Here is a 9,708-nt window from a genome sequence, read left to right as displayed (position 1 = left end):
TGCTAAGCGCGGGTAGGGGCCTAGGCCCGGTCTCCCTGCTATTGAGGTGTCTGGGGCATCGATCGATGCCTTGGTAATCTCTTTAAGGTAGGTTGTTCAGTCTTTGATAGTGTTTGCAAGGGGGAGATGGCAAATGCCAGCAAAACCCTTGATTAGCCGCTCGGCATTGCTCAAGATTGTAATGGCAACAATCTTGAGTGTCATGTGTCATCAAGCGGTGATATGTACAGAATCTGGGTGGAGCCCATCTAAGAGGCTCAGAGCATTCCACCCACTCGACCCCCACATGTTGTACATTGTGAGGTCATTGCTCCTAATGGTAAGGCTGAGGACCCACTCGGGGTCCTTTATGCGGAAGAGGTGGAGGTGACGCTCGACACTCAAGAGCTAGCGCCAGGGTGGGTGCAATAGCCTCCTTCTTCCGGGCAGACTATGCTTCTTCCATATTAATATACTCTCTCACTTGGCTGAGTAGATGATCGAAGTTTCTGGGAGGTTTCCTGATCAGGGAGTGAAAGAAATCACTATTGGTAAGCCCTTGAGAAAAGATGCTTACCAGAATTTCTGGGATAGTCGAAGGGACATCCATGGCTACTTGATTGAACTTCTTGATGTAGGCCCTGAGCGTCTTTTTGAGCCCCTCCTTGAGCGAAAAGAGGCTTAAGGCGGTTTTCTAGCACCGACGGCTGCTAGTGAAATGATGAAGAAAAGCCCTGCGAAAATCCTTAAAATAATAGATGGATTCTGCATGTAGTCATTTGAACCACCTTTGTGTCGAGCCAGAGAGTGTTGTGAGAAACACTGAGCACTTCACGCCATTTGTGTATTGGTGAAAGAGGGCGGTGTTCTCGAACTTGAGGAGGTGATCCTCTAGATCAATGGCTCCAGCATACTCCCCGATCGCCAGGGACGGTAGTATTTTGGTAGTTTATTCTCTAGTACCTCCTGGGAGAAAGGCTTGCTAACCCATTTGGGGGATCTGCTAGTCATTAGGGCTTCCCCCTTGCGTGCATCTTAGGTGGGAGCATCTCCAGAAGATGATAATTGGGGTCTTTCCTCCTGGTCCATACCCTCGAATGGCGTACGGAATAGCGCCTGTGATGTGCAATTGATGAGTGTGACACGAACAACAGATTGACTGGTGGTATATAGTGCAGCACGAGGCCAACCGCTGAAGGGATTGGTTGATTCCCACTCGAGCCCTCCGTTCAGCGTGAGGGCCTGTTGTTGATGCGGCAAGATTGTAAGGCAAAGTACCATTAGTTGATGCTTGTTGTTGTTGTTGCATTGGCTTCTACGCTTGGGCGTTTATTAGTATTTCCAACTCCTCTGGCGTCAAGGTATCAGTGGTGAGTCATCCAACTTCTTCCATCCATAGGTTTCAGATTCAGGCGAAGATTCCCACGAATGGTGTCAAATTTGATCATGTCTGAAAGCTAAAAAGATGGCACGCTGGACAGATGATTCGGATGTTGATTGGAAGATGAACTTTTTTATCAGGGAAGAGACTGTGAACAAGAGCAAAAATCCTCTCTGCGCACACTCAAACGGGTAAACAAAATGTCAGTGCCAAAAACCAGGGAATGAGTCACTAATGAAGGTCCTTCGATGCTCAAGTCAGTATAGTGGCCGAGCAAAAAATGGAGAGGCGAATAGTAAAAGCTCGCGCATAGATGAGACTTCTATAAAAGTGTACCTTGCCAATGGAAAAGACTCTCCTTTATATATCATTTCTCATAATCTCTGCAATCATGAGGTGACAGAGAATGTCTGGTGTCAAAAGCTATTGAATAAGGGAATATGTACAGCATGGGAGGCGTATAGTCACCGTCCAAAGAATTTTTCGTTACCCGTGTACACCCTTTTCATAACTTATGTCATTAATAAGGTTGTTAAAAGAATATGTTGTCATAATGTGTCGATTAATGAGGTGATTGAAGGAATATGTTCTATGACCGACCGATCATATGCTAGGTTAATTGCTTCTAAAGACTGGGAAATAGAGCCCCGCAAGACTCGATCGATACTTTATGCCGATTAGCTTTTGTACTTGGAGCCTTGTCCTTGTAGTGATAACCTGAGCTCTGGAAGTCCGATTGGGTTCCTTTGGAGATTTGCCTTATATCTCCATTAAGGATACTGAGCCCTGTAAATCTGATCAACCTCATAATTGGCCGTCTATATGAAGGAGGACGGTGCATGAATAGTGAAGGCTTATAAGCTCGTCTGGCTATTGGATCGACCAGTGATATACTAAACCCTAAACCCTAAAATGGGAAGGTCAAGTCCCTAGGACCTGACCGAATATATTCTTGGTCGGCCTTGTGATCGACCGATCTTCTCTTAAACCCGAGCAGCTCAGAAATAATCGGATATACACTAAATGTCTTGGCATAGGAGCGAAGCACTAAGTCCTTTGGTCCTGTCCGGCTCTAAGGTCAATCATCCTTGCATTGACGACCTTAGCATTGGGTGAGAAGCACAGGTCCTGTCAAGAGTAATACGCTGGTTGTCATCCTTCCTTTACTTTGAATATTATATCATCTTGATGGACCATCACATTACATTAGAATCCGCTTATAATATCCCGTATTAAAATCAAATTCAGTTAATAAAATCAAATTCAGCTATTAACTTAGGTGTCAAATTTCACTATCAGTCTACTATCAATCCGGGGCCCTTTTAACTTAGAATATAATTTCTGGCTCTGCCGGTGTGCGTCGGCAGCTACGTGGGCGAGTTATTAGCTCTCGAACTCTTAGCAATAAATTTCTGGGCATTGACCCTTTGGAGAAGGACCACGCCGAGCATGGCCTCAGATTTACCTTCACTAGCTGACTGCCCAATGGCATACTCCCCGAGTCAGCTGATCTGCCATGTTGCTCATTTTTGTCTTACAACGTGGTTGCGGTTCTGTTATAATAATTATTGTACTCCCCATGATTCATGAATTCTTGTAGAATTTTTTTTCTATATTAAATAACAAAATGGTCTTAAAATATTTATTCTTTGTCATTTATCTTATTTATTTCTCCTTCAAATAATAAATTTTACTGACCCAACGAATTAGGTTGGTCAGATTAAACCTACATGCGATCTAGTTGAGTTGGTCAATGTTCGTTCCAATTGGTTAGGGCAAGTTAGTCACGCTGGACAGGCCAGTAGAAGCAAGAAGATTGAACAAGGTAATCCAAGTGAACTTATGTGGGTGAAGTTATGTTCAACGTAACTTGTTCAAAAATATTTTTTAAAAAAATAAATAATAAATAATTTGCTTATTCATTCCTAGTGAATAAAGTTGAGTCTACACCGAATCTTTCTATATTTTCTAAAAAAATATATAAGTACATTGAACTGAAGATGGCTACATGATCTAGTTGCCTTTGGCCAACATGTATGATTTGTTTTCATATTGATTTAAACCAGTAAAAAAAATTAGACAAAGATACAGAATTAATTAGTCAATTACAAGAGAATTACAGCATAAACTCTCATCTGAGGTTTTTCTTTCCCTTCACTTTATCCATTTACATGTAATAAATATAATGAGCCTAAAAACCCTCTCTCAACCCTCATGTCAACCCCAAAAAAGGAGCCCCTCTACCACTCAAAAGAATTAATTACTGCTTTGTGTGCTAATTCAAAACTTTGTTATGAAATTTCAATGACTTGAAATCGTTTTCATCCTGCAGTTGTGAAAGACTCTGCTTTCACCTCATGGCTCTTTTTTACCTTCTGCATAAGTAGAGAAATTAAAATGACTGAATATAATTATGAAAATATATTGACAGAAACCCACCATTAACAGGAGAAGGATCAACATGTACAAAAAAGCTGGCAGATACAATCAGATAGCAAAGAATCAACATTAAACCTTTGAAATAGTTAGAAGTTCCCTCCTGCAGCAAAAACATAAGCTTAAGCTTAGGATGTCTATACAAATCACTTTCAAAAATTAAGCGACATCCTCGTAAACAAAATAATAGCCTCAACAAAGAAGTTTGGGGGGTTGTGATAGATATTCACAGTTGTGAAGATTAGCAACAAACTATTTTTCAACAATATAATTCATGAGAAAGAAAAGAACCATTAGAATTAGAATCATGGACTAGTGTAGTGTTCACTCATATCGTGTCCAAAAACTTAGCAGTAGATGTGGTGTCTTGATACCTGAAGCATGAAGGCAACAACCAATACAGTTATAAACAAAGTTGCTGTCTCAAAAAGTTGAAAGTTCAAGTCCATGGGTTGTCCCATGATCCATCCCACCACCACACAAAAAGGAATCTGCATGACAAATGAAGCACCGAATCGAAACATTAAAATGGATGATGAATTCGTAAAAAGTACTATTGTTTCGTGTATCGATTGACGGGCAGAAAGAATAGTACTACGAGCCAAGAACATATGCAAGTGTGAATTTGGCCTACCCCAAACATAGAAATTTGAGTAGAGGATCCAATAGCAACTCCAAGAGAAATGTCCTGAAAATGAAATAGTATATGAATATAGTGATTTAATTTAACTAGGAAAGTAGACTATGAAGGAATAGAGAAGAGTCATCATACAAGTTTGTCTTTCATGGCAAACATAATAGCACTTGCATGCTCGGCAGCATTGCCAACAATAGGGAGCAAAATGACACTGATGAAAGAAATAGGAATGTTCCATGCAATTGAAGCACCCTGTGAAGTGAAAGTGAAATCCATTTATGGTGGATGCAACAAACAATGAAGGATCTTGTATAGACTAAATGAACTTCGATGATTAAACGATCTTCCAGGATTTTAGAACACCAAGCAAAACTAACTCTCATCTAAAGTCCTTGGAGGAAAACAAAAAGGGTATTAAAGGACGAATAGATACCTCAATTGCATCCACCAAGTAGTCAGATAGCACTGAGATCCAAATTGTCAAAATTGCAAGCCATATGATGGCTTCCCATTTCGATATCTCAGGAGCTTCGCCTTCTTCATCTTCCAGGATCCCCCCATTTTCACATCCTTCCTTCAGAAAACATGAATCAAAGAACATTGTTCATCACTTTCAAATCTAGTTTTATGAAATATTTCTATCTGAATATGATAAGAAGCCTAAAGTCTCGCGTTCGCATATAATTCCAGACCGATAGCTTATACTTTGGGGAGATTTAATGAGCAACAATGATTGGAATGCATTTACAAATCTACAAGTAAACTAACCTCGTTTATGGGATCGTAGGAATCATTACTGCTTTTTAACTGGAAAGCGATGTAACAAGCATAAGCCACAAGCATTATGCAGCTGCTAAATCTCGAGAGTGCAATTTCTGACTTGCCGTAATGTACTTCGGTATGTGTATAATGAAGAACAGCAGGGAACAATAAACCCATTACTGCCATTAGAAGCAGCCCAGAGTTCACTATAGCATTTGCCTGCCATAAACAAGACAACAAAACTTTGATCTTCACTGGATAAAAAAAAAACTTTCAAGGCCAATAGTTCCACATAACAATGTACCTTATCGAAAACTTGATCCTTGTTCATGAAAACAATCCCTCCACAGAAGAAGGCACACCCGAGAACAAGCAACATGTTTGACAAAATAGATCCTAATAGTGATTGTTGCACTACTCGTATCATCCCACTTTGTAGTGCATGGACTGATATTATCAACTCGGTTGCATTTCCAAAAGTAGCATTCAAGAGGCCCCCCGCTACATTTGGAATTCAAAGTATCAAATTAGACGTTCAACCTTTAAAACAATTGATTCTTGATTATGCTTTAAATTTATCTATTTCTATTATTTACTTAAAGTTAAGATAAAATTGTTCACCTGTTGCTCCTGTGAAAAATACTAACTGCCTGCAATGAAGAACAAAAGTAATTGTATCAGATATATTATAATTGAAAATGTAGAATCGAGAATCGAACACTAAGTTTTCTTACTCGGTTGTGAAACCCAAACGCTCAGCTAAGGGAATGATGCCCAACAAGCTGAAAAGGAACACCAAGCCCTACACATGATGCCCAACAACAGAACCACATGAAAATTCAGAAATTGCTCCCGATGAAAATATTGGCTAAAAGAAAGCTTTGTAAATGAATTGACTAACTTTATCATCCGTAGTATAGCTGATCAAGACTGCTAGAGGTCCAAAAGGCACCAATATGTTTATCTTGGCTGTGAATAATATTATTTTCAAGCTCCTCCAGAAGTTAGTTTTCATTATACAATCTGTTCGTTCGATAGCAGAAATAGAATCATGTTGAATTCCATTCAGACCGATAGACTTTATCGGCACATCCATAGGACCGGCAAGGCTTTCATCCTCAAAATCATGTTCTAATCTACCATCCGGAGGAACCATCTTTATGGCCGATACACAGACAAAAAAAAATTGTAATCAACAACAAGAAGTATTTTTCTCGATAAAAAACACAAAATATAAAGGATAACTCACTTCAAAAGAGGTAGGAACTATAGCAAGCTGAGTATTTTTTTCGATTTGGTGCATCTGCAGAGAAATATTGCTTAAAAAATTTATCATTATCAACTGAGTTTTACAAAATATTAATAATAAGACACTAAGAGACATGATAAGCATTAGACCAAGCACTTTAAATTTAGAGAGTAAAATATATTTTATACTCAAAAAAATCTCATAATATATTTTATCTTGATCATAAAATAGAGTCAAATACACTTTTTTATGATGAAATAGTATTGAATGTATAATTTTCTTATAATGAATTCAAATATTATGAATCCAAACAAATACACAATAAGTATAAAATATTATTTTTCATATAAAATACTATAAAAAATTGTAATATCCTGACTAAGAATTCATTTACAGCTTTGCTAATCAAATATACAACTTGTTTAAAAAGTGATGAATATCGTCACATCCTAAATAAAAAAAATACAGCTAGAATTAAGCAATGATTTCATATATTATTTCAAAAAAAATACATTATTCAAAATCTTTGAAAGAATTTCAATGAACCAATTTGATCATGTTTCGATATTAGTCTTAATTAACTATTACAAAATGGTCTTCAAGATTTCACTCGTACATCATCACAGAGTGAATATGAAATGAAAGGTGAATTGCATAATCAATTCACAAAATCAAGATTTTATTTCAACAATATTGAAATTGGAAAGACAGTTTATCACTGATTTTTCTCCGCACATCGAAAGTAAGTTTTTGCTTAGTGAATTAAGGGAGAAAAAAATCAATAAAAAAGAAAATACCTCTGGAAATGATTGAGGATTAGAGTTGAATGGCATCTTACTTCCACTCATTTCTCTAGCAGATGGAAAATGCCCCTCTAGTCAATTTTCGCTAACCCAAGCATCCAAGCTATTGATGAAGCAATCATCAAATTAAAAAGGAGAAGAAATAGTCGATCATCATTTATTAGCCGAGAAGCATTTGAAACAAATTGAAGCAAAGATTTATTAGTCGATCATCATCTGCGAAGGCATAGGAATGAGAATAAGAAAATGAAGAGGAGGAGGAGAAAGAGAAAGAGAAGATTCAATGCAATTGCTTTCTTTAGAAAGTCATATGTTCATATTTTAGATGGATGGCCAACAGCCATTAGAGACCTCATTGTGTTACGCTTTTTTCGTGCATACCAACAATAGCCTGAGCATTGCGATGGCAAAAAAATAAGGCCTACGGACATCAAAATTTGATCTTGCATGTGTTTTAATTTATGACCGACAATATGTTTATATTTCCTTTTTTTTTTTTTTGGTTGTTCGCTATATGTTTATATTTTAGCTGAATATATTTTTCATATATAACATGCCTATAAGACCGGCTATTTATATTGGCTATTATTAGTGCATTGACACTTAGCTTGTATTTTTAAAATGAGTTGAAAATACTATATTCATTTGAAGATTGTGATATCTCAGTTGTAATAATTGATTATTATTGGAAACTTCATTGAAGAATTGTATTCTACATATAAGATAAAGGCATACAACAAATTTAAAATGCATGATTCAACAATATAGTTATACCATAATTTAAATTTTCAAAAGATTAATATTAAAATTTATTTTAAATTGAAGTCCTTGGTTTACTTCTAAAGATAATTTTTCGGGATATCTATTATTAACATTTTTCCTAAGAAGTTTGATGATTAATAAATTTCTTAGTTGTGTTCTCATGGTCCTCACTTCTTTGAGAATGATAGTTAAGAATTTAAGAATGTTTCTTTCAATAAAATTCTTACATTTTAAAATTTTTGCATCCTGATTCTCAAAATATTTTTTAAAAACTTTCCATAAGGAAAAACACTGTATTACTCTGCTAAATTGCTCGTATTATTTTTATTTTATTTTTAAAAAAACTAAAAGCGGTCAAGTATTCACATTTAATACAAACACTAGTAATGAATTTTCTTAAAATAGTATTGACAATCGTGGGGACCTCTAAGGTTACTAATTTTTTTTCTATTTTTTATAATTTTATGCTTCTGCAGTTTCCTTTTTATTTTATTTTCAAAGTATTGTGTATAATCATTATAATTTAGTTATATTTATTTAAAATTTTACTTCACATTAATTAATTAGACTAAATTAAAATATAGTTATGGATTTCAATTTGTTTTACCTAAATTTAATTATTTGAAATTTGGTTTACCAAATCAAATGAAAACTTTGAATTGGAATGCTCAATTAAATTGAAATTTATTATATTAAAAAATAAGCAAATTACTCACCCACATAATTAAAATTATCCCATACCTAAATTATATAGATAAATTTTAAAATTATCAAATCACATATCTAATTCTATTTTTGTACCTTTGTATTCGCTCGTACTTACCTCAATCGATTGTTACAACATAACAATCAGTTCAGACACTGTTCATCAATATAGTAATGTCCCAAATCAATTATTACATGATAGCAATCAATTAAAAAATCTTATTCATATACAAAAATTTATTACTCTTAATATGATGTATGGAAACGATGTTTAAGAGCATGGATATAATTAGGAGAACTAGACGAACACATAGGACTTGATTCTCGACTAATAAATCTAGAGAGCTCTGAATGATATGGAATCAGGTCGTGTTCATTCTCCTAATTTTATCCATGCCCTCAAATATTATCTTCATACATCATATTGAGAGTAATAATTTTTTAACACGAATATGTCTGAGTCAGTTGCTATAATGTATCAATCGATTAAATAATCTGATTCGTGTTTAAAAAAAACATTGCTCTCAATATAACATGGAAATGATGTTTGAAGGTATGAATATAATTAAAGAATTAGACGAATATAAGATATCATTTCGTATCATTCCGAACTCTTTAAATCCATTAGCCGATTTTGATCGAAACTAATGAACCTAGAGTACTAAGAATGACTTGGAATCAAATCCTATCTCATTAATCAAATTTTTTAATCGATTTCTATATTACAAGAATCGATTAGGATAGACACAAATGAATGCGGATGGGCAAAAACAGAATTGGATATGTAATTTGATAATTTTATAACTTATGTGATTTAAATATTCGACAAGTTTGACGACATGATTCAATAATTTATCATTAAAAAATTAATACAAGTACGATAATTTTTAATCAATACATATTATTAGTTTTTCAAAAAAAAAGGGTCATATTTTAGATTTGCAATTTTATAAAATATTGCATCCTAAAATTTTAAAATCACCTTTAAAAAATG

General features: G+C 35.1%; 1 protein-coding gene across 1 annotated transcript; it reads right to left on the bottom strand.

The window, feature by feature from the left end:
* Positions 1-1,014: 1,014 nt before the first annotated feature.
* On the bottom strand, positions 1,015-6,351 carry LOC122050730 (vacuolar cation/proton exchanger 3-like). Its single transcript, XM_042611614.1, has 12 exons — positions 6,097-6,351; positions 5,930-5,997; positions 5,817-5,845; positions 5,500-5,696; positions 5,202-5,414; positions 4,867-5,007; positions 4,569-4,685; positions 4,431-4,484; positions 4,171-4,287; positions 3,800-3,899; positions 1,490-1,533; positions 1,015-1,221 (listed from the first exon to the last, which is right to left on the bottom strand). Exons 1-12 carry the CDS (start codon positions 6,349-6,351, stop codon positions 1,015-1,017), a joined length of 1,542 nt encoding a protein of 513 aa, XP_042467548.1.
* Positions 6,352-9,708: the final 3,357 nt, after the last annotated feature.

This window comes from Zingiber officinale, chromosome 3A (assembly GCF_018446385.1).
Source record: "Zingiber officinale cultivar Zhangliang chromosome 3A, Zo_v1.1, whole genome shotgun sequence".
In the NCBI taxonomy this organism is placed as follows: Eukaryota; Viridiplantae; Streptophyta; class Magnoliopsida; order Zingiberales; family Zingiberaceae; genus Zingiber; species Zingiber officinale.
The sequence above is the reverse complement of the archived record's forward strand: the minus strand, read 5'-3'. Positions and strand labels throughout refer to the sequence as shown.

Coding starts and splice junctions, on each gene's coding strand:
- LOC122050730 (XM_042611614.1), bottom strand. CDS start 6,351: ATGGTTCCTCCGGATGGTAGATTAGAACATGATTTTGAGGATGAAAGC. Junction 5,846..5,929: donor CGTTTGGGTTTCACAACCGA/GTAAGAAAACTT, acceptor TCTTCATTGCAG/GCAGTTAGTATTTTTCACAG. Junction 5,697..5,816: donor ATTTTTCACAGGAGCAACAG/GTGAACAATTTT, acceptor TTCCAAATGTAG/CGGGGGGCCTCTTGAATGCT.